Source organism: Aricia agestis, chromosome 21 (genome assembly GCF_905147365.1).
Source record: "Aricia agestis chromosome 21, ilAriAges1.1, whole genome shotgun sequence".
Taxonomy (NCBI): domain Eukaryota; kingdom Metazoa; phylum Arthropoda; class Insecta; order Lepidoptera; family Lycaenidae; genus Aricia; species Aricia agestis.
Genome location: NC_056426.1, coordinates 5703141 through 5729147, shown reverse-complemented (window position 1 = coordinate 5729147; position 26007 = coordinate 5703141). Strand labels below are relative to the sequence as shown.

The 26007-nt window shown below is 34.0% G+C and overlaps 1 protein-coding gene across 1 annotated transcript; it reads right to left on the bottom strand.

The window, feature by feature from the left end:
- Nucleotides 1-597: 597 nt before the first annotated feature.
- On the bottom strand, nt 598-26007 carry LOC121737716 (muscle segmentation homeobox-like). The gene is made up of 3 exons (XM_042129402.1): nt 25375-26007; nt 2322-2506; nt 598-1104 (listed from the first exon to the last, which is right to left on the bottom strand). Exons 1-3 carry the CDS (start codon nt 26000-26002, stop codon nt 868-870), a joined length of 1050 nt encoding a protein of 349 aa, XP_041985336.1. The 5' UTR covers nt 26003-26007; the 3' UTR covers nt 598-867.

Here is a 26007-nt window from a genome sequence, read left to right as displayed (position 1 = left end):
TTGGTAAAAATTTATATGCGACAATATTTTATTTATTAACATTTTAACTTAGTTCTATTTTATATTTACAATATTTTTACATTTACACTCTTACTAGTAAAAATATTTACACAACGATCAAGCAAACATAGTCTTATTGTCTTTACAAACACAACGGATCTTGAATACGCTGCCTAAAATTTTTATTAGTAAGAGAGTTTATAATATTATACAGAAGAGACACATAATATTTATACAATATCTAACAAAAATAATAATTATATTGTAGTTGTATGAAAACGTGCATTGTTAAAAAGTTTAAAGTAAGTACTTAGCTATTTTGAGAAAATTATTTTAATACAAACTGTTTTATACCTAAATGAAATAAATAAGCTTACAATAAAGTGAATAGTAAATATGATATTGTTATAATAACTTTAACGCATAAAAGAAAAACTGGGTGAATCATGAATTATGTAACTTTTAAAATGAACTTTATTTAATTTGGGATACAATACTGACGTTTAAACTTCTTGAAAGACAATTTAAAAAGTAAGAACGTCAAAATTATTCTGACCTTAAGCAAAAAAGTTAATGTCCATCAAAGTATAATAATTATTAATTAATTTGAAGCAGAATTCCCATACTGACCATTACTTTTTGAATTACATTTTAAATCATATACTTTTTAAAGTTGATTCACTGGTCAAAAATAACGAATGATCGATTTCACTTTTCACACGGTAAAAACCCTCTTAACTTTGTCCACTAACATTTCATTTCCGTCGACTAACGTTTCATTACCGTCGACTAACATTTCAATACCGCCTACTCGCATTTCATTGCCGTCTACTAGCATTTTATTGTAGCCCACTAGCATTTCATTGTTCACTGTTGGCCGCTCGTCTGCGTGCTGGGGGAAGGAGATCCCGGTACTGACGTCATCAGATGGGGCATCATGGGCGGCATGGGGCGCCCCATTAGGGGGTGGGGAAAATACTGCTGGAGGGGGTGATGGTACATGTGGTGGGGGTGGCGGGAGAACTGCGCCATCTTGAGTTTCTCGATTTCCGCTTCCTGAACTCTTTTCGCCTTCGCGCGACGGTTCTGGAACCAGATTTTGACCTGCGGAACAAAAGGGAGAATTAATATCAGTTAAGGAAACTTAACTGTTATTATAAAGCTTCTTAGACATCCTAGATTGAATAGAGATAGAGAATTAATCTACGACATAATATGTCTGTTATCTACGATTAACTTTTACCCAGACAGACAATTAACAAAAAGAATCTTCAATCTGTCTACTTCAGTATTTTTGGAAGCTGCGAAAGTGTGTATGTCTGTTTGTTACCTATTCATACTTTAACCGATGAATGGAGCATTTTGAAATTTAATAATAGAGAATTTTCTTGTTTTGAATATCTAGAAAGGAAATCGGATAGTTTTTGTTGCAGAAAATGTACGGTTTCCAGGCTATAAACGAATGCATTACGGGAAACATCTACTTTAAATATTTTTTTTTTGTTTAAGGCGTAATTATTAAGCTCATAATATTACATTATCTTCGATCTATAATGATTATGTTGGACGACGGAAAAATGGTGGCATGTCATTAAGAGTTTCTGATTTCTCTTATCTCTCATCTCGGGCTACTGGTTAATAGACATGATCTTGTGTGTCAAACCGGCCGCCATTATTATAATTACTTAATACTAGATGCTGCCCGTGAGTTCGTAAGGACCGCACATTTTGCAGGGAGCAAAAACTAACCCTTGCGTTCTGTCGGGACTTGGGAACCGCGGCCGCGGCCGCGAACCGCGAGTGTGAAGGGTTTCGCGGCTTCGCGTTCGCGCTTCGCGGCTCTCCCCGTCCGGTGTCGGTTTTTTGGCCCGCGACAAAGGGCTCGCGAATCGCGAACGCGAACATCATCCACACTCGCTTTTATTCGCAGTCGCACTCAATGTTAGAGCAGCAGCAATAGTGACTTCAACGTCCATTTTATTTTACTCAAATGCGCGAACGTAAATGCGAAGATTGCGAGTGTAGAGGGCCGTATTTGTTCGCGTCGTGTTCACGGCGCGTAGCCCCCGTGTATCGCGGCCGCAATTCACGCCGCGAGTGTGGGGAGGGCTTTAGTATTTCTATACCTAACATCAAAATTGAATTTAGTGGTTTAAATAAGTTGGTGCCTGCTCGACTAATAATAACTTAGCGCTTGAGATAACGCCTAAAGTATCTAACATCTAAAGTAAAGACTAAAGTATCCATATAATTAGTATATCTACCTAAGTCCCTACCCTAGCAAGATAAAAACGCAATGTCCATATTATAGGTATATCTACCTGAGTCTCAGATAGTCCAAGAGACGAGGAGAACTCGGCGCGCTCCGCGATGCTCAGGTACTGTTTGTCGACGAACTTGCTCTCTAACGCCCGAAGTTGCTGCGCCGTGAACGGCGTTCTCGGCTTGCGGTTCGGCTTGTGTTTGCGCAGGTTGCATTTCAGTTTGGGCGGCTCGCCGTTCGCGTCTGTGGAGGAAGGTGGAGTTAGTGATACTGCGCTGATAAGCCACGATAAGTTAAGACGTTCTTGATTTTGATACGATTTTGTTTGGGAGTACGCATTACAATGACATAATCTAAATCAAATCAAAATCGTATCAGTTTCTAGGGTAAGGCTGCTGGACGGTGTATATGGTCCATGAAAAGTAGAGTCAGTTATACCGATGTAAGTATCCCCTATGTATACAGGGTGTAACAAAAATATGTGATAATACTTTAGGGTGTGTACGTGTTCCTTGTAGATAGTTCACTGTGTCAAAAAATTTCGTCTTTCAGCGCTGCTACTTTCACTGTGAACTCTCTACAAGGAACACGCACCCTAAAGTATTATCACTTATTTTTGTTACACACTGTATAGTGTTATGGTCTACAATTTCAAAAATAGAGTCAGTTGTATTATCGATGATAATGGAGCAGTAATTTGCGTGTAAACGTCGTCACGTCTCGATTTTGTTAAAGGCAGCTTCGTAATCATGATGGTAATCATGCATAACAATAGTATTTCCAAGTATTTTTTTAATATATTCGCTCTTTCACAGAATACAAAAATGACGTACAATCCGCAAAATTTTTATCTACATCTGTAAAGTGCGGCTTAGTTGATAAGCCACCTTTACCCAAAAACATTTCATCAAGTCCGAATATTAAGCAGGCATTTGTAAGGGCGTCTCCAGTTGCGCCCTTTGAGCGATAAAAACAAAAAACTCAAAGAACGCCGCTTCTTAATAAGACGGTCATAAAACGACATTTACGGAAACCGCTCCCGAGATAGCGATCTATACAATAATTTAAGTATTTTATCACAAATATATTCGTTAATTGATTCTATAATACGGCACGAAACACTCCGTCCTTAACATGATACTTAGTATCATGTTAAGGACAAAAATGAAAGAGATTTTATGTCGGTAATAATAATTATGTATTATAATATGATAAAGTTGTAACTTGTAGGGGTGGGTTGCACAGGAGGCATGGTTAAAGTTAAAGTTATGGTTATAGTTAAGGCAAATTTAACTTTAACCTTAACTTTGACCACAGAATTTGACAGAAGACGTTGCTGGTCCGACAAGGCTTTATATGAACGTGGGCGGGGCGCTGGTGGTAAAGGAGAACTGTCAAAAATTGCGTTTTTGTATGATGACAGCGTTAGTTCCTTTTTTTGCCACGTGCTTTTAAAGCCTTGTCGAGCTCTATGTTTATGGTTAAATAATGCGTCCGTTTTTTACTTTAACCAAAGATTTGATATTTTGCATTGTAGTTAAAGTTATAGTTAAAGTTATAATTAAAGTTACAGTTAAGTATAGTAAAGTAAGTTGGTGCAACCCACCCTAAGTCACTGACGTACGTTTTACGTAACTCGTTAATTGTAATTAATGTTTAATTTACCTAAATGTAAACATAACGCTATCGGTCACATAATTAATGTTTACTTATAAAAATGCAATAACAATAAGATAAATTATTAATATAAACAAAATATCGACGCGAGCTCTTTGACTATAACGCGTTTAAATCATTTACAAAAAAAGCGCAAAATGCAGTCAACGTTCGAAAACTTTTTTTTAAATTTTTAACTGGATTCTAAAACTTTTTATTCAGCCTGTATTTATTAGTTCGCGGTCAAATATTTTTCTAATGTTTTTCGTTGGATTTCCTTAAACTTTTTTTACACAGCCAAGTACTAACTAACACATGAAAATATCGTCTATTTTAGTTAGCGGTTTAATATAATTATTTAAAACAAAATAATGTTTAACAGCTCAGCGTATTATTAATCCTTCTGTCAAACACCCCCATCCGCTTAATAGCCGAGAAAAAAGTGGAGAAAAAGTAAATAATGTGACAGCCAAAAGTCGGAGAGTATTAATGTCGTGTTTAGCGGACGTCAAAGCAACCGTAATATATTGGAATGGATAGTGGTGCTTACACACTGCAGTGGTCTTGAAATGCCTAAGTTTTTTTTAACCCTATACAATAAATGCTAAGCATAATAATTATTGGTTTGGTCTTAATACTCTTATCGGTGGTTAAAACTTAAAAATAATTAATTAAATAGCTATATTAGTTTAAATTAGCAAATTCTGTGTTTGTATCAGATGTGGTCACTTCCTTTAAATAAAAAATTGCAATGTCCTTTTTTCAATCCAAGAGTCTGCAAAAATTGCTTAGTTTTCACATAAGTTAGTTTCGCTTTCGCTTAGTTTTCAAGGACTCAACGCTTAGTTGAAACTAATAAAGAAAACCAATCAAAAATAACAAAAGTAATTTTATGTAGATCAAAGTATCTTCAATGAAAAGTCATCATAAATGAGTCTACTAAATAATGGGTGTTGGTCTGGATCTCTTGTTAATTGTCCAGGAGACACCGACTACAGATGTTTAGCTTCTGAACGCATAATGTGTTCTTTATTTAAAATGCATTTTTTAAATTCACTTGTAGCCGGCCAGTGTTTTTTTTAAATATAGAACGGTGCTAAGTGATACTTTTTGTCAATTTATAGCATGGAGTTCGGTTTTTAAAAAACAAAATTTTGTTCGAGTTTTTATGTTCCATTTTCGTAAAAATACTTACAAGTTATAATTAGTAAACAAATATTTCAGGTATTTAAAGTGTAAGTTATCAACGTTTTAATCTTAAGTAACTTTTTGTTACCATACAATTAATTTATTTACTATTTTAACAAAACGTTTAAACCATAAAAATAAATAAGTATAGGGTCCTGTTTTTTACCCTTTGGGTACGGAACCCTAAAAAATGAACGTCTGTTAGATTACTCTTTACATTTTTTTTCATAAAAAATAGGAAATAATGAGGGCATTTTCTTCATAGAACTTTTGCATACCAGCGCTGTGCAACCTTTTTTCGGGACACGTCAAATTAAAGTCTCAACCGATTTATATGCTGACGGTACTATTCTAAAAAGACAGTTGATATATTAATGAGAATATTTGCTTTTTGTGAACGCGCAACCATTAATCGCATGTGGCGTGGTATGTCATTCATTCCAATATTTTAAACGTTCACCGCACGCTGTTTTGTTGTACAAGACGCATTCTTTCTTTTCTATTTACCATATATTCTTGGCTTCGACTAAGACACCAATTAAGATTAGTTTATTCACAAGTGCGATATTTTTATTGCATTTGCAATTTTATCAGCATGTTAATTGTGATAAAATTTCTTTGTCTTATTAGTTTGTTCTGGAAGTCTTCTCGTTTTATTTTTATACTAATTAAGTTGTAAATTGTAATTAAGAAATGGCTAATAACAGAAACGAAGTAAAATATTTTGATAGTCTGTCAAGAGTGGGACAATATTATATTATTATTTTACATGCGTAATTTAGTCAGTGATAAATGATTATAAGATTTATAACTAATAATATGAATCAGATCTACAAATGCCTTTTAAAAATGCACATCTTAAACGCTCAACATATTTCAAGACATAAACACGCACATTTTATCATAATTCACCCACTAAAACATAATAAATCTATTCAGAATGGGTTATTAAGAGGCCGGATTTCAGTATGTTTGATCAAACGAGAAATGTTCTTCACCATTCATCAAGTCAATAAAGGAACTTCACAACGCGGAAACGAATTATTTTGATTCTTTATTAAAGACTATGAAATAGATTGACACGATAAACTTTTGAGTGGAGTATAATAGTCCGTTATCTTAATAGAACCCCATTGTAAAGTATTGTTAGGTAAGTAGACCGTTAAACACTAACTAAAAATGAGAAAAAAACTCCTACTCGGTTCTATTATTATTATGAATGGCTTGAAATTTGAAAGAAGCCATCAAAACGCTGAAATAATATTATGATGATTTATGTATTTAAATTATTTATTTTAAAACATTGCTAAAGCAAATTAGATATGGTACATATAATAATAAACATTCATTTTTAATTTATTTTTTTCGAAACCGTCGCCAAAAAAAATAATTTAGAAAAACGTATTAATTTTTGTTTTGATTTCTCCCAACCGCATTAGACTAATATTTTTATTGTATTATAAGTAATTTGTTAGTGCTATAAGTAATATAAATGTATTTTGGTGTAATGACACTGTAGCATTTTACAAATAGCCGTGTTCAATGGCGCATTAGTTTTGGCCGCGCGCCAACGGTTGACAACGCCTGATCGCTCGTGTTATTTTGGTTTTAAAGGATTTAAGTCAATTAAGAGTTGAGATGTACTTGGTCAATTAACATGTACTTAAATGTTTTTAAATCTTTCGTTAACAAGTTAACGAAAAGTTTATACTTTAAGTTGTATCGATATGGTGTTTGATTGTAAATAAAATTTTTAAGCTACGGTAATAAAAAAATTAAAAGGACCAGGTAGATTCGTACTATTACTGATCATTATTATTTTATAAATTTTATACAATGTAATTAATAATTACTTAATTCCTTTCTTTTTCAGGTATGTTCAACGACTATTAATTCTATTACATCGAAAAATGAAAAAAGTTTTGCTTTAGGTGCAGTAATTATAACTTTTTGAAAAAAAAAACGTAGTTTTCTACTTCTTTTGGAAAAGCAGAGCTTTCCAACTTCCTATTCATATATTTTGAACCTGTCGTTCAGGTATGTATAATTTAAGACTAACTTAGTGTCTAAACACACTAGGCCGAAGTTACGCGGCGTAAATTCTGTATGATTCCGCCTGCAATGTATTTTAAATTACCGATGACCTATTTCGTCGCGTTCCGTCCGCATTTTGTATGTGTTCGGCCTAGTGTGTTTAGACACTTACGGTCTTACTACAAAAGATTTAAACACCTGTAGAACCAACGATGTCAATACTTGGATATGGCATACGCCATCAAAACTGTAGCAATGTTTTTGCATGCTAAATGTGTATCGAGAAAATATTGTCGTCCTTTTTGTCTTACATCAATAGCATATACTACTTTCTCTTTCACTCATTTTACGCTTTCAATGCATATTTTAAGTAATCAATGCATTAAACACGTCCGACTGTCACCGCGTCCTAAGGCACACTGCTCTCAGATGAGTGAGCTCACTCATTTCGAGGGTGAGACATTTTCGCGCTGACGATTGTATATAATGCCTTTTCTAACGTTCTAGTTCAATGTGTAGAACAGTTGATTAGAAAAAAAATCATTACAAAATGGTCTCAAAACAACTGTTCAATAGATGTTTAAATCTTTTGTGGTAAGAACGTTAGGTTTTATCCTTTCAAAAATATATTTGAAACCTGTCGCTCTGCTGTTCTGCTGTCGGTACAGTTCTGTCTCGTCGGTAATTGATTGGGAATGCTTCTATAATTAGGTGCGTGACTCTCGTTACCGACTGTACGCTATATGTACATGTACAATCGGGGAAAACAAGTGTTTAGCAGACTGACATACTTCTCTAATTTGTTATATTACCCGACGGCAAAGTATGAAATTTTGTTGCTAATCGTTTAGTTAATCTGGATAAAAAAAATACTTAAAAGGAATAATAAGACAGCGACTTTGATATCAGTGGCCAGTTTAAACCGAGCCCATGGATTCATTTTGATACTTCTAGTGTTTGTAATACACACGCACACTTTAGAAGTATATTTTGTGTCGAATATTAAAAAAAATATATATTTTTATTCAAAGTAGGTATCGACACATAAAGACCAGTTCCATGTAAAAGTCTACCATAAACTAAGAAAATAAATACCTGATTTTGGTATTAAATATACTTAATTATAGTCACAACATTATGGTACTATTAAGATTTTAAAGAAGCAACAATTTCTAAGCATTACTTTTCTAGCAAAGCTGCCATTTATGAGATGATGTCGTGAGCTCGGCTGAGTGTGGTTTTGTATGATGAAGTTGTGACTTAGTTTTCACGTTATGTATTTTAAATTCTTGTCATATTTTGTTACACACTGATTGTTCAAACGATTAAATACCGATATAGCTTTTGAGATTCGAGAAAATTCATTTTTAAAAAGATATAATAGGCTTGTAAGATCACAGTGTCGAGTTGTAGTGTCGGTCACATAAAAAACATTACTTTTGTCTTTAACTACAGTAAAATTACTTTTACATCAGTAAAATTAGAAACTTTCCTACGTGACGGCGTTACTCAAATGATACCGGCATTAAAAATTTGTCATCTTTTTTTATAACACCTAAACTCTAAAAAATATTTTTGTGTCGGTCACATTATAGAGTCGATCACGCCCAAAAGTAGCTTTTTGTTTGTTAGTTTTGGTGATAGATGGCGAAAATAGCTAAAGAAAGCAGAAACAGAGAAGCAGAAAGCTAATTTATTATTTTAAGAACCTGCCAGACCACCTCAAAGCCAAATATAATCCAAAATTTAGCGATGTCTGGAAATGGGAAGCAATTGTCACAAAGATTTGGCAGTAGAATATGAAATTCTTACAGATATCGCAAGAAAAAGATAAAATTATTGATCTTTAAACTTTATTGAACGTAAGGTAGACCTGCAGAACTGGAAACCTTCTAAAGTAATAGCGACCGAAACTCCATAGTGTCTGCTCGTTCTTACCTCTATAGGGCTCATATAATGGAAAATTTTTAGGTTAAAAAAATGACAAAAGTCTGCCTATCGCTGGCTCTTGGGTTATTATGTTAATAGTTTTTTAGAAGATTTCGTGTCGAGTTATTTTTTGATAAATTATTAGTGATTTCGTTTTTGTGATGTTTAAGTTCAAAAAAAGCATTTTAATGAATTAACTAATTACTGATTTGCTTTTATTTAATTTTAGACTTCATATTGTACGTGCTGAGATACATAAATTTTAAGGTGTCATGTGAAACTACCGACTTTTACCTGCACAAAGTGAGTCTAGTGTCGGTCACGTTTTGGGCTGTAGTGTCGGTCACAATTTATTTTGCTAATAAATATTTTTTCAAATAACTTACAGGTTATAGGTAACCATTCTATAATAGTTTGTTTCATGCACTTTCGATAAAAATACAAAGTAGAGTTATTTAGCACACAGAGAGGAAGATTATTGGTGTTTACAAACACTCTCGAAAGCGACTTCCTTTTGCATGTAGTGTCGGTCACGTTTATGTTTGACTAAATAAATGCTATTTGAAAACAACAGTGTACACCATTTTTTCTGAAAAAGTTAACTCGTTTAATCTGCTACAAAGCCATCTTAAAATTGATATTAACAACATGATAGTAACCATAATATATGACAAAATAAAACGCAAGTCGTATCAAATGTAGAGTCAGTCACATATCGAATTTCCCTAAATACACTTTTTGAAAGTCGGAAGTACTCTCTCACTTTTTTTAATGTTTAGCGAATTTGTAATTTGTCGCTGTTGCACAGTTTGGCAAATTTTAATATTTATTGTAAAATGTTAATTTACTCTGAATAAATAATTAAAAAAACACTTATAAGAATATTTACACTGCGAATTATACAAAGTTTCTAGTTTTTGTCTGGTATATCTAAATCCTCAAATGACGGGCAAAGACAGCAGACCTTGAATAACACACTGCCTATATTAAGTATGAATTATAATATGATTAATAATAATAAATATTGTTATGTCTAATTATTTATTATTATTGACAATTGTTAATATTTAAATAAGATATCCATACAGCACAAATTAGCCTCTTTTATAATTAACACATTTGGAATATATAATATTTTATACTTTGTTAATTTGTAAGAATAGTGTTGTAATATTTCATATTATTATATTGTAGTTTATAAGCTAAACATTTGCATGCCCAGTTGGGTAAATGTGATGAAACCATTGTGAAATCTACTAACATCTTTAAGTACTAACTCACATTTTGCAAATAAAGAAATTGAAATTGAAATATCTTTAGTAGTACGGTATGATTGTAATCTATATTCTTCTTTATTCGTAAGTTCATATTCTACGGAAGCGACGGCCCACGCAACTTATGAATGAAGACATTAAGTACTATTACGATAAGATCACACACCTGTAATTTGCGGCTGATTAAAAAAATATCGATAACAATCGTGCCCATAACTATTTAATTCCTCGTTACCTAATAAATGGCTGAATTGAGAGGCCTCGCGCGCGCAGCGGGGCGCTATTGGTCGCCCACGCAGCGGAGTCACGAGTAATAGAGATGTGACATGTCGATTTTTATTATCGATATTATTGTCATTAACTACATCTGTATCATGTTAAATCTAGAAACTAGAATAACATTATAAAGTAGAAAGTTGGTTTGTTTGAACTCTGAACGCGCTAGTCTCACAAACAACTGGACTGATTTTTATGTAATTTGGCACAGGTAGTATGTAGAGTAAGCCGCGGAAATCTTTATTAAGATGGACGAGCCGCGCGAAACTGTTAGTGTCAGTTAAATGCTAAAACTATTAAAAACATGTCAATTATCAGCAGGGTCGATGTAGGCTATAAAAAGTTTTCTACGACCGCTACAGTCGGAATCTTTTAAACAATCATTTCATTTTCAATTTTATTCCGAACACTTTAATACTTCACTGTAACCATAGAACGACGCGAAGTTTTAAAAATTTTAAGTGTCATAAATCATAATTACACCTACCCATTAAAATCAAATACAAAATGACATAAATATATTGCATAATTATCATGAAACTGCGGTTTCATTAAAAATATAAAATGCTGAGTTCTTAAATGGACTAAATTATTGAAATGATAATGACCCGGTCCGATTTGCATACAAAACAGCGGGGAAACTAATAACACTAAATATTGAATCGTAACAAATTATATTCGAATCGGCAAATTAATGGTCAAAGTTGATTTATTTATTTACAGAAGTTCTCAGAAGTCATTTGGCCAACAATATGGCGGGCGGCGATGACAAATCACCTCATTCGACACACTTTAATGATGTTTAATTCCATTAAGTTCGAAAAAAGAACGTAGTGCGGGGAATTCATCGATATCCGCCGCCCGCTTGAAAAGAATGCGAATTATCGATAATTTATTTTCGCCGCTCTTTGTTGGGAATCACATAATTTTTATAACAGCGCTAATCAAGTATCACGATTGCGTCATCGTTCTATAATTTTATTTTTTAATTTTAAATTAAATTTATCGCGACACAGGAAATCGTTTTTTTTTAATCAGGCAATAATCCCAAAGAGTCATAAACTGCCAAGCTGGGAGATAAGAATCGAATTAAATCTAGAATTGTTTGGACGCATTAAACGAATTTTTGTCATAATTAGTATTAAATTAATTACGTTTTGATGGAGATTTGAATTGATACTATCTCGGTGTTTGGTTATGTTGATTCTCTATTTTATCTGTGGTTTTTTATGCCGCAGCAATGCGCTTAAAGGTCGTGAAAATTAAAAAACCTGTTTGATTTCTCAAGTTTTTCTAGCTCTTCGTATCACATCTATTATGGTAGATACAATATATTTATTAAACTTGACACATCATTATTAATTCGACGCTGGCATTTGTGTACCATCCCACAAAAAAATATGTAAGTATTGCATTATGAATTCATTATGTTCTTTAGATATTAGAACAAGACTACACTCATAAGTCATAATTCAACAAAAATAATAATTGTGGATTAGTACACAAATGGTCAACAGCGACCAATTATGTATTAATTATTATATTTTTATCCGCACAGTAAAAATTATGAACTGGACACTTTTATTGAATGTGGCGTAACGTTATAGCACGCTTGAAATTTAATAGATACTTGTTCTATTATTTTTAAAATAATTTTAATATTGTCGCTCACCTAATTCAAGTTAATTCTATTAATACACACCCTACTGATGTTTCTATGAAGTTTACATATTGTGTGGTCGTTGTCGTAGAACAGTTAAACTTACAAAGCAATAAGTTACGGACACATTTAAACTAGTACTTAGCGTTTAAACTGCGCTCATTGTCTTTAACCGGCGCTTCTGCGAACACTAAAAATATACTCCAAGTTTTCAGAATGTCAGGGAAAATTGAACCTCAACGTCTAGGTTTTAAGTTTCACGTGAAAAATGTATATAATAAGATTTTCACGGGAATTTGAGCTCTACGAGGTAGGTAATACGTGTCAAGTGCGAGTCAATTAGCGAGTTTGCACTAATTTGCTCGTGCAGGAAGCACGGATGGCGTGATGGGGTACCGGTACCGTATAATCTTCTGTGATGTTATCTCAAGATTTATTATTCGCTGTCATCGGCCGAGAGATGGCGGCACGCATCACCGGGTCAAGTCTCAAGACTAATTATGTGCACTATGACCTCCCACATTGCCAGGTAAAAAAATATAACTCAGGGTAGAGACTAGAGACCATAGATAAAACATAGAGAACAAGCTAAAAGTTGTTTTCTTCTGCCTTCTAAGATATGGACTTGGAATCCAATTCGACGTTGGTGGAGTTACGACTTTTTTGCTTTATTCATAATTTACTTTTCTAATTGGTAGCTATTATAGTATTTTTATGCTCGAAAAGTGGGAAAATGTTATCTTTATGTTTTGCTCTTAAAGGTTTTTGCTTGTTTTGTGAAACACGATCTAAATTTTAGTGTTACTTTCGTGATATCTTTTTTCCATGGTGAACAATAAATAAATTAAAGTCTTTGACCTCCCACATAGACAGGTAAGAAAGAGTTTAATAAGAATATTATACATTTCTGCGCGTCGACCAAGCATTTACCAATCATTTTAAAAATAGGATAGGATAGAAACAATACAGAATTATATTTATTGTTTCATGTAAGTATTTTAGAAATATGTACACACATTCCTGAATGTAAGCAAATTTTTATATAGAAATACTGTTCTATTTTTTAATCTAGCTAATTGACTGCCGTAATCCTTTGAGCTAGAAACTCGAAATTTCGCATTCCTCTTATGATGTAATAAGCATTGACTAAGAATCGATCAATATTTCACCAATAATTGGGTAAATAGGGCATCATAGTTTGTGTGGTAGAGCAACTTTTCCCGCGTCATTTTCTTTCAAGGTACGAACTATTTGAGATGAACATGAAAATAATCTTAACTTAATATACCTCACAAGTAAATTATAGAGCCTGCTTTAATGTAAAGTATTGTAATTTGTACTTCATTCATTCTAGTTGGCCCCAATGTGGCCATTAACGGCCCATCCTTACGCCAGTAATGTAGGAATCGATTACCCGCTCAGTTACACCTTCAGCCGCCAGGCGGAGCCACGAGTCAATAAAATACTTGTAAAACTATCGCGAGGTGAATTAAAACAGATGGCAAGCCAATTAGGAGACGCAATCGAGCGAGTACTACGGAAAAAACGCGTAAAAGCCAGCCACGCAAAATTAAAACGTATCTCATTGTGTTAGAGTGCTCATTTATGTGCGCGGCAATAGGGTTTAGGGTTACGAGCACTAACGAGTCCACGATAAGTCCTACAGTTATTCTGATAGACAAATATGGACGTATTTATCTCGGGGTTTGCACTGTAATGTAAGTCATTAAAGTTAATTCTTGCCTTGCCTACTTGGTAATTATTCATTATTATTGGAATTCAGATTTATCAGCCGAAAATAATACTTTTTTTCCTTCCTGACGCTATAACTGCAGAACGCACGAACCGATTTCCACGGTTTTGCATTCGTTGGAAAGGTCTCAGGCTCCATGAGGTCTATATAAAAAAAACAGAAAAAACTTCAAGAGAAAAGCAGGAAAACAGGGAAAATCATTTTATGGCAAAACAACATTTGCCAGGACGGCTAGTAGTGCATAAAACTCTAATATATAGTGCATAAAACTCTTAATGACACTACGAACTTTAACTTTAATAGTTTTTTGGCTTGTTCTTTGTTTTCAGCTTTTGATTTGGCTACAGCCTTCATGATAACCAAACAACGGATTCCTTACCAATAAAGATAAGTGAACATATTACATTCATCTCTTATCGTGGGTTTTACAGCGGCATAAAAAGTTTATATTTACAAACCTTTGTTTAATACAACCCGTATAATTTTCGTTCACCTGTCCCAAAACATCTTAGATTAGGCTTAATTAGACGCAAGATTACAGCGGAAACTCAAATGTTTTAAGTGGTTTTAATAGATATCATTCCTAATTCGTTCGGAATGTTCTACATTTTTTAAACATAGAACGAGGCATTGGTTTGCATTTAGGAATTAGGTTTTTTTGGCTAACATTCAGTGGCGGTCACGGAAGATTTGCACCAAAAAAAGATAAGTTTTTGGTCTTCAATATTTATTAGTCAAAGATTATTGTATTTCTAGATATGAATAGTCTTCATTGCTATACTTCATTAGCTGTATTAAGCCATGTTTTATTTCGTAATGTTTAGATATGTTCTGAAAAAAAGTTTTGAAAACAATTACTTTGAATTCATAATGACATTTCGGAATAGTTGGAACAACCGTTCTTGAGCCTTTTACAACTCGTTGACATTTCCCATTGTTGAATAAATTACGAGCAGGTGCAAGATAATATTAATAAGGCTGTGGGTATTGGCAAATGACTACTTAATTAATGAAGAAATTAAAATCTTTAATAAAATGTTAATCTCAATATGACATCCCGATACTCGTTAGAGAATTTGCAAATTGTGTTTGTAATCATTTACAACTATTTCGTTAATCATTTGGAACTGGTTATAGAATTATTATGTTCGTGTACTTAATGGGTGATTAGATAAAGTGAGAAAACATGTTATGTAGCCCGCTTCTTCTGTAACCTAAAAAATATCGAATGACTTCTGAAAAAAAAAACAAGTGCTTTCTGCTCGCGATAATACCATGCTGGTTACGCTTAAAAACATCAACACAATCATTTGCCCATCTACTCGTCAGTAATCCCTTGTATTGGTTCATCATGGATTATGGATGTTCATAGAAATGTAGACTGTAGAGCTAGGTATTCTTTATTAGCTTAGGGCTTTTACTCTTTTTTAGAATGTAGAAAATATAGCAGAATTTCGAAGTTTTACAGTAGGGTAGATACTAGGTAGGTGAGATGTTTAATCAGTACTCAGTACTAGTATAATTATCCCACAACCTGAACATTTTGTGGTACACTTTACAGAAAAACTATCACGCCTATTGATTTGTGCTTTAGCATACAAATTTTTATTAAATGTATATGTGTCATCATCAGTCAGTCAAGGTGTGACGACGCGAGCCCTCACGAAGCTCGGCTTTTAGCTAGTATTATTAAAGCTGATTTTAAAAACCAGGGTAACGAGCATTACTCCAGCAGTTTATTGTAACAAACATCCAAGCGAACGTATAAAGGGCTATATAATATCAATTAGCTACTCAACCACGACCAGCCGCAATGAAACCAGTTATCGCACAATAGGCTCTTGAGGTAAATACGCGTTAATACGGCTGTTATACGACCCTTAGGGTCAATTCAGACAGCAACGCAACACGTAGATGCATTTATAAATTTATATTGAATTGACAGATTTGCATGACGTCTCACGTAATAGAAGAATAGATCTCACGGAATAAGTTTTGCGCCGGTCGCCTGCGCAGGTCCAAAAAACTGCGTAGTGTGCAGGCATAAGTACCTGTACTGGTAGACCTCTCCGGTAGACCGTAGCGTGTATGGCAGGCATAAGCTCACACTTGCACAGCCGAAGTGCACGGAAGCAAAATCCCAAAGTCTTATAGTAATTTAATTCTTTTGTGTAAGTAAAAAACCAGCAAAGTTTACTATACATAAAATCTTTTGTTACGTAACACGTATCTAAAGGGAATAATATAAGAATGACATGCCATGTTACGTATATAATGACCAATGTAAAATATTATAATTACAATTTCACAGAAAGTATACATGTGGTCAAAATATGTTATTTACTTCTAATACTAGACCATATCATATTATTGGTACCGATTTACTAAAATAAAACAGACAATTTTAATAGTATCCATTGTGTATACAAATGGTACATTGTGAATATAAAAAGACTTTCGATATTCGGATTTCGGAATCATGCTTCGCTCTGCTTCGACTATGTGCTGTTAGTCTTTATTACCAACGATATACGCTGTAGACTCCAGTAATACAGAATCGCAACGCTTCGGTGGACTTGATTAAAGCATAATCATCCTATCCAATTTGTGTTATCAAAACGCCTTCATTATCGCCACAAATAAATTGATTTCGTCGCGTTCATTTTCTGCTTTGCTACCATGATTTATTAAAATGCTCTCGATTTTATCGCGAGTTTTTATCGGCTTTTTCATTTTCCACGGTTACACCTTAGATATTTTTTCGAAAGATCTTGTGTAGGTACTAGCAAATAAATGTAACGGCTCATAGAATTTCCGAGAAATTTAGTATCTATAGGGTTTTAACCAAAAAGGCATACATTTAGAATCACGCGGCTTCGCTCGCGTTAAAAAGTATTATTATATACAAACTTTCATCCCCTATTTTAACCCCTTGGAGGTAGAATTGATCAAAATCCTTTCTTAGCGGATGCCTACGTCATATCATCTACCTGCATGCCAAATTTCAGCCCGATCGGTCCAGTGGTTTGGGCTGTGCGATGATAGATCACCATGTCAGTCTGACTGACTGACATGGTGTCCTTTGAGTTTTATATATATAGGATAGATTACGGGAAATACGGGAAACTGCACATTTTAACTTATTTATAATATTTCCTTAAAGGTTGCAACTTGTTAGATATATACAAGTAATTTAGATTATATATTTTGTAAATGACACATTAAGATTTAAGTTTATCAGGTGATTGCAATACGATTTCCTCCATTTTATTAATATTTAGAAAATAAAATATAATATTTTTTAAATCTTTTTTGTACATTTCTAAAACATCGTGTAAATCTCGGTCCCCGCGCACTACTTCAAAAATACTTAGTATAATCGTGATTTCACTCGATTTTTTTATCACGTCCATTATGTAATTATGTTTGTAATTATCGCTCGGTACGTGCAAAAGCAATTATTTAAGCGAAGATTAATCGCTTTATGGAAGCATTTGACATATTTACAGCCGCACGTAAAAAATTAGGCTTAATTAGTCATAAAATGAAAAATAAATAAAAAGCGTATTCGTGACGCGCTCGCGTTACAAGGGCGCTGATCGCATGACCAGACGTACTTTCTGTGAGTTCGCGAGCGAATACCGAGCGTAGAAGCGCGATCATAATTTCCCTTAAAGTATCAAGACTGCTTTTTCGTACTATTTGAAGTTTTATTAAAATGTTTTGTAATTTTGATTTGCGAACACCAGTTTATTTATTTTTTCGTGTCTATTTTTTTATTTCATAATTTATAGCTATATTATTATGAGCTTTCTCTTCAGTTTTATCAAGAAGATTATTATGAAACTTGGTACGTAAGAAATTGAAACATAAACGATCTTATATTTCAAAAAGAGGCCCGTTAAAAAGACATTTCAGTATTAAGAGCCCATATGACCCTAACTTGACTACATACTTAAACCTAGATCTCAAAATCTGTAAGGTCTAGAAAACTGATTTTTTGACACAAGTAACTTCAGTTCATAAAGATTAAATGCTCAAGAGTCAAGACGAAAACACGATTACTCAAAAAATGCTCGATGGTTTCTTTTTTACAAAAAACCTTGTTTTAGACACATTTTTGCTTGGATCTTCGAAGTTTGCTGTCTTTTCTTTAATATTTTTTAATATCTAAAAAGGTATTGATAAAACCTAAATTTGCTCAAAACACTTTTTTCATAATCATTATAGTTCGTGTTTTATTCAAGTAAAACTAACTTGGCGATGATTCCGCGCCGTCCTTTTTCAGCTGGCATATGAAAGACGGGCGTGAGTGTGAAGAGAGAAGGACGATGTTTGATTTTTAGAGTCAGGTGAGCTCTTAAGCCGCTATTTTTATAGATCAAGCTCATGTAGGCGATGTCATTAGGTAGTAAAATTTTACGACAGTAGTAAAAGTTTTGGTTCAACACGTCCAATGCCGAATGTTGTTTGATCACGCGATATAAACAATTAAATCAACATTTTTAACTTTATAGTCATTTTGGGCTTAGCTTTTTTTATGAGAGAATTAAATGGTCGTAAACGATGCCACACCTTGGATGGGTGCAATGCAGAAGCTCTCAGACGAGCCACAAAGAAGAGCAACACGGCTACCAGTTGATAGTTTTAAAGAGATTTATACAACTGTGGGGACCACAGAGTTAAGTCTATTTAGAAGATAACAAAAAAAATATCCAAGTCAGACTTAAACTTGCACCATATTTTATGGTATCATCGTTTGTTTTATTAACTACGATTAGCTAAAGATTAAGAATGAACTGATAATGAACAACTGCAGTCATATTATTTTACGATAAAACAATGCAAATGCCCTGGCAAAAGAAACATCTTTTTCAGAAACGAAAAATAAGTAACAACTTATTTTTCGTTTCTTAAATGACATAACGGCAACATGTTAAGCAATGGCAACCAATAGCTGTTTTTATGGCCCTGCGCAAAAGTGTAATAAAAGAATCATTAATTAAATATAATTAGATACTAAATAATTTATAATTAGTAATTTTCCAGTAAGAATCTATTGTTTGTAGTTATTTATTATTAATTGTCTAAGATAGGCAAAAGAGTCACACCTTGATAATATTTATGGTAATTATATCTTCTTACTTTGTATTTACAAGTAAAAAACAAAACTGTATCTAGGTATTACAACAGAAAGCTGGCAAAAACCACCGGGCAGATCAGGCACATAAAGTTGTAGAAATGAAAAGTAGAAAGATATTTTGTTCTAAATATTAAAAAAAAATTATGACAGACAAATATTACAATAAAAATGCTTATTTCGAGTTGACAGGCTGTGCAGTGTGCGTCAAGATTGACAGAAAGTTTGAGGAAGATTAAGTAGTTTTGATACTCGAAAGTATCAATAACAATTATTATTGTTGTCTGATTATTATCTGAAATGGCTCAACTCTTTTAGAGACTAAACCGTGCTTGTTTAAAAGATATTTCATTACTAATTAAGCACTCAACTGTTTTATAGATTTTTTCCGTTTGCTCAAGTTTTTAATTGTTATTGCCTTCATATTATTTAACAATTAATAAAATTAACGCTCGTAATGATTATTATTATTGGTTATAATTTTATTAGTACAATTATAACGTGGAATTAGGTAAATACGACTTAATTATAGAGTTATAAGGACAAATTTTACGATTCAAGTGCGATAATTGATCAAGCGTGTTCTTAGTTTTATCTCAACCTATATTTATGTCCTTTAGGCACGCAACAGACTTACAGTATTTAAATTAAAACTTTTGGGGTTAAACTTAGGGCTATTTGAATACAGCTAAGTAAAAGTAGACATTTTATAAATTTTGGTCGAATTGTATTATTAAAAATCTTGCCGAAAGTCTGACGGTTGATAAGTGAAAAGAAAAGATTATCTCTTTGTCATTCTATTGATTTTAGTGTTAAAACACACTAGGCCGAAGTTACGCGGCGTAAATTCCGCATGATTACGTCCGCAATGTCAAACGCATACAAAATACGGACGAAACGTCATCGGTAATTTAAAATATATTGCGGGCGTAATCATGTGGAATTTACGCCGCGTAACTTCGGCCTAGTGTGCTTAGACACTTAGACATGTTTATATTGCCCTCAACTACGTTCGAACGGTAAATCATTTACCGCATGGAAATTGTACATTTTTCGTTCACATAAAGTACATAGATCATGCAGTATTGAAAATCTAAAGTTATCTTGGCTTAAGAGGATAGCACAGCGGCTAGAGAAATGAAAAAAAAGAACGTGTAATATCTATAGCTGTCTCCCTTACCTCAAGCCTATACCGCAGAACGCGATAGAGACAACTGCAGAAAATCCACAAAATCAACGATTCGTTGTCCCCTGATTCCTTCTCCAAAACTTAACCGATTTAAGTACTTTTTCATTAAAGATTAAAAAAAGGCTTGAGCTGTGTTCCTATGTTTTGCTTTTTTTGTATAATCTATCCAAATCTGTTTTCTGGACGTTTGAACATAGTGGAAAATCTGGCCATTTTTTTGGGTTTTTGAACGTTCATATCTTATTTAATAATTAAATTATGAAAAAAAAGAAAACATAGGGACATTGTATTAGTGGCCGTAGATATTCAGGAAAAAAATTATAACTCTACTAGCATTATCCAGGGAGGAAACAGGGGACAACGTTTGTATGGAAAAAATGGCGGTGTGGAATCCTCTTAAGTAATGAAGGTATTATTGTTTGTATACAGTGTGTAACAAAACTAAGTGATAATACTTTAGGGTGTGTATTTGTTCCTTGTACTGTGTACAGAGTTCACTGTGAAAGTAGCAGCGCTGAAAGACCAATTTTTTTTTCAATTTTGTATGAGCAAGTGAAAAAGTAAAAAAAAAGTTGGTCTTTCAGCGCTGCTACTTTCACAGTGAACCCTCTACGAGGAACACGTACACACCCATAAGTATTATCACTTAGTTTTGATACACACTGTAAATATTAATTTAACACTAGTCATAATAACAAGTTAGTTGTAGTAGAATATAACATTATTGTAATTAAACAACGTGTAGACAATCTACGTTAACAACTACGTACATAAATAATAATAATCACACCATAATGATTATTTACTGCTAAATTAAATTAATGAATATAACAATCAAGAATTAAGAACTACAAAAGATATTAAAATCATAATATTTTACGTTTAATTATTAATTAAAGGAAATTTAAATAAAATAATTAATTCAAAGTACGTAATGACAGCGTATTGTTCGTGAATTAACATTTTTAATTATGTTATATTAGAAATAGAAGTAATTGCATCTAATTTAAACTATGTTCCTTATATTTATAAGGCCTAAACCAAAGTGAAACTTAATGAAAATATTAATTTCAATACGGATGAAAATAATATCGATTACAAAAATTTCAATTGACGTAAAGGACATTTTGACGAAAAAATGTGCTTTACGATAGTTGAAATTATTTAACTAAGCTAAGTTATGATAGCTTTATAATTGGTTGCTAGGTGTCCATTTTTTTTTTGTTAAATTTTGAACGCCTGTTGTTAAATTTTGAATGTCTTGTTCCAGATCATCTAAAGCACATAACTGCATTCATAACTTATAATACGTAATTTGTGGGTTACACGAATGCTTAACAGCGTCCAATTAGCAACTGTCAACAAATTGTCAAGTATCAAGACGCGCAATCCGCGTGACAGTTGTCATGCAAAATGGCGGATTTAGCCGAGCCGCGGGATATTGTTTCCACGTTTCGACAGATCTGTTATTTATGTTGGTCTTATCGGCTTTCTGTTGCGACCGGTTCTGAAGGGTTAAGGGATTTCGAGGTCGCTACCGCCATTTTGAAAACAACGGCCGGGAATATGAAATGAGAATCGGTTCGAATAGACCTGCCGCCCATTTATTCACGTAGGCTAGGCCAGCCGCGGTTATCAAACTTTTTTGGTGGCGCAACCGTTTTAAGAAGTGTCATTTTTGACGGACTACCAAAAAAAAGAATGCCTTGTCTTAGAACGAATTGTCTCCATGGTGGTATGAGGTGTCTAATGACATATATTTATTTCGAGAAAATGGTCAGTCTGGTTCCCATTAGTTAATTCCCACTAGCCAGGAAAATTGACTTTTATTTTATCTACTGTGGGGGGGGGCAGCTGCTCCCCTCCTGGCCCTACCTGAGTACGCCCATGGTTATATAGGTCATGATTAAGAGTGCATGGTACAAACGCTGATTATTATTTTCTGTCGCAGTTATTTTACAGTCAGAGTTTCATAAACGCTAAACTAATTAAAAAAGTTATTAGTAACCAAGTACAAAGGTTTTTGCCATAAAAACCCTGTAAATTACATAATCATGTTTATTAAATTAACAAAATAAACACATAAAGATATTATAACAAGGATTTTAATTATCATCATAACTCATAAGTTATGTCTGCTTAAAAGTAATTTTGTTATTTTAAAATTATTTCTGTAATTGATATTAAGGATACATGTATGGCTTGTAACTAATCTACCTAATTATATTTTTATTTTACTACTAGCTTCCTTTAGTTTTTTCTTCACTGAACTTTTGAAAAAAAAAAATGAAAATTTACGGATTTTGCGGGTTTTAGATGCTTTTCGAAAACTCTATTTGAAAATAGTTAACGAAAAATGCAAATCCTTTTAGCAGCTGATATCAATAGAATAAAAGTATAGTGAGATACACCAGGCCCCCAAAAAAGGTCCTAAAGTCTAAACTGTTTTTGTACCGATTAAAAAAGGAGGTCTAAGTATGTCGATTGTAGATATTTTTTTCTTATAATATTAAAAAAAAAGCCCGAGTGAATGATATAGACTATTAACTGAAAGCCTCATACATCCATAGGCAATAATATAATATTATTAATTTTATTAATGCAAAAGTGCCTTTCTGTTGATTGAAATACAATCCTTACTAATATTATAAATGCGAAAGTGTGTCAGTCTGTCTGTCTGTTACCAATTCACGCCCAAACCGCTGGACCGATTTTGCTGAAATTTGGTATGGATTATGGAGATACTTTGAGTCCCGGGAAAGGACATAGGATTAAGCGTCTCCCAGACAGACGCGGCCTGCGGTGGCGGTGGCGGTCGGTTGGATGACTTGAGAGTTCTAGGAACGACACAGACACACGCGGCCACGCGGCCAAGTCATCCAATTGACCGCCACCGCCTCCGCAGGCCGCGTCTGTCTGGGAGACGCTTAAGTACTTTTTATCCCGAACAAATGTACGGTTCCCGCGCGATAAACGAAATTTGGCACACCAAAGTTGCGGGCGCCATCTAGTTTATAATATTAGACATTTTACTTATAATACCTATGCCTGTACATTACAATACTTACATAAAATATCAAAATCTTTACACCCTTTTTCGCCGCGGTCGGTTAAAAAATCCAGATGTAAATAATCCGTATGTCTAAATACTTAATACTCTATTAAATTGGTTCCGCTTTCACGCGTCAACCCTCAAACACTTAACCAATAGTTACGGTACGGGGGAATGACTTGGGGTATTTTATATCCCATAACAACTTTTAACGGAAAGAATGATGTTATTTACATTGTGGGTTGGGACTTGGGACTTCATCATTATCAAAATCACAACTGTCCAGGGTTCATTCAGACCGCAACGCGTCGCGTAGATGCATTTCTAAAGTATGAATTTGACAGATTTTTAAGACGTCGCACGCAATTGAAATTTGTCAATTCATAACAAATTTACAAATGCATCTAGTATCTACCTACGCGTCGCGTTGCGGTCTGATTTGACCCTTGAAATGTACATTGATTAAAAATAACTTAAAGTCATAAGTAAAACTATAAAAATAAAAATGCGATTGTTTACATTTTTGATACAGGTTTACAGGTGTACATTTGCTATCAAGGGAGATCCCCTTGACGTGTAACTTTAAGACAGTGTTAAAAATAGAGGTAGGCCATATTTCTAGGCTATAAAAAATTGCGAAGTCATTATCAATAATAACCAAACCAAAATATCAGCAACGCCAACGACAATGTTAATGTAGAGAACGAATGGAAATAAAAGGGTTAAAAATGTAATATTAAGATTATTAAGATTTAAGTGAGACCAAACTCGATATATTGAACTTTAATTCAATGACACGATACAACAATAATAATTAACATTATAAATAATTAATAATGTTAATTGTTGTAGCAAAATCGCCGGACTGCCGTGTTGCATATAAAGGAAACATTATTTTGCATAAATTGCAAAAACTTCAAACGATTTGATTGTATAATTACTGTCTAAAATTGGATGTAATTACATGAAATGAATTTTAAAATAAATTGACCGCATTTTGAAATTATATTTTCAAAACTTTTGTTGCTATAAGTAATTAAAGTTAACTTTCCGAAAAAATATGTTGAATGAAACAAAAGTAAAAATAACAGTAGCTATTAACAGTAAGCGGCTCATAAAATAAGTTAACAAAAGACATAAATGGAACGCTGGATGATTTATTAGGGATGTTCGAAGTTTGAAATACCGTAGAGAATTGATACAACTGGCTGTAACAAAAGCGATTGACAAAAATAACCAAAAAAAGCTAAATGAAAAAAAAAACAATAAGTAATACAAGATTCGTTTTGAAATTGCAGAGTAAATTCTTCAATTTTTATATTCTCTATCATCTACACTATTATTTAATATTTAGTAATTAGCTATTCTGCAGACTAATTCCACCGACTGACCGTATTGAATAGGTAAAAAAACAGAAAATAAGAAAGATAGAATTAGGACAATAGTAACTCTACAATTTTTCTATTCTCTATATACTATTATTTAGTAATTAGCTATTCTGCAGACTAATTCCACCGACTGACCGTGTTGAATAGATAAAAAAATAGAAAATAGGAAAGATAGAATTAGGACAATAGTAACTCTACAATTTTTCTACTCTCTATCTTCTATACTATTATTTAGAAATAGCGATTCTGCAGACTAATTCCACCGACTGGCCGTGTTGAATAGATAAAAAATAGGAAAGATAGAATTAGGACAATAGTAACTCTACAATTTTCTACTCTCTATCTTCTATACTATTATTTAGTAATTAGCTATTCTGAAGACTAATTCTAGGTACCAACTGATCGTGTTGAATAAGTAAAAAAATAGAAAATAGGAAAGATATAATTAGGACAATATAGCTATTCCAATGGTGAATACTGATAGTAATATTTTGAGTGTAAATAATATGACGAATCAAAATGTTATAAAAAAAGTAGTAAATGTGGATGAAATTGAATGGAAATTAGCATACCTGTTATGTGGCCAACAGGAAAATGCGACTGGAACAGCGGGCCAAAGGACGGGACGACCGAGGCTGGGCTGGGCCACCCCAACCCGTGGTAGGCCGCCGCCGCCGCCGCTAACGCACTGAACGGGGTCGGTCTTATAGGCCCGTGCCGCTCTTTGTCGCTCGGTGTCGTTCTATCTTCTTCGTCACTCTGCATACCATTCTGTAGGTCTTCTACGTCGACTATAGAGTCCTCCTGGTTGACGGAATCCTCGTACTCGTCGTCGGATGATGTCGGTGCGTGGAGGTTGAGAGGGGGAGTCTGCGACGCTCGCGGCGACTTCCCGCCGGGCAGCTCGGGCTGCGCGCCTGGCGATTGACGGAGAGGCGACTCCGGGATGGAGCGGTGGTGTCTGATCATCTCCGCCGTCTCGTCGCTCCCTTTAGTATCGGCCAGGATGGAGGCCACGCTGAAGCTTATCCTCGTCGCCTTCGGTGGCTCCGTCGCCTCGGCCGGGCTGCTGGGGTACCTCGACACACTCTCGATCGCCATGTTCACTTCTTTGTCGTCGAAATTTTGTTTCTTTAACATTGAACGCCGGTCAGTTCCATTTAGCACAGTCACTGGCGCGATCGGGGATCGTGTACGCATGCGGA

What these genes read in the sequence shown, in the direction of transcription:
- LOC121737716 (XM_042129402.1), bottom strand. Translation starts at nt 26,002, where the DNA reads ATGCGTACACGATCCCCGATCGCGCCAGTGACTGTGCTAAATGGAACT. An exon ending in TCCTGTTGGCCACATAACAG is followed by an intron (nt 2,507 to 25,374) that starts GTATGCTAATTT and finishes CTTCCTCCACAG; the next exon opens with ACGCGAACGGCGAGCCGCCC. An exon ending in TTGGACTATCTGAGACTCAG is followed by an intron (nt 1,105 to 2,321) that starts GTAGATATACCT and finishes TTTGTTCCGCAG; the next exon opens with GTCAAAATCTGGTTCCAGAA.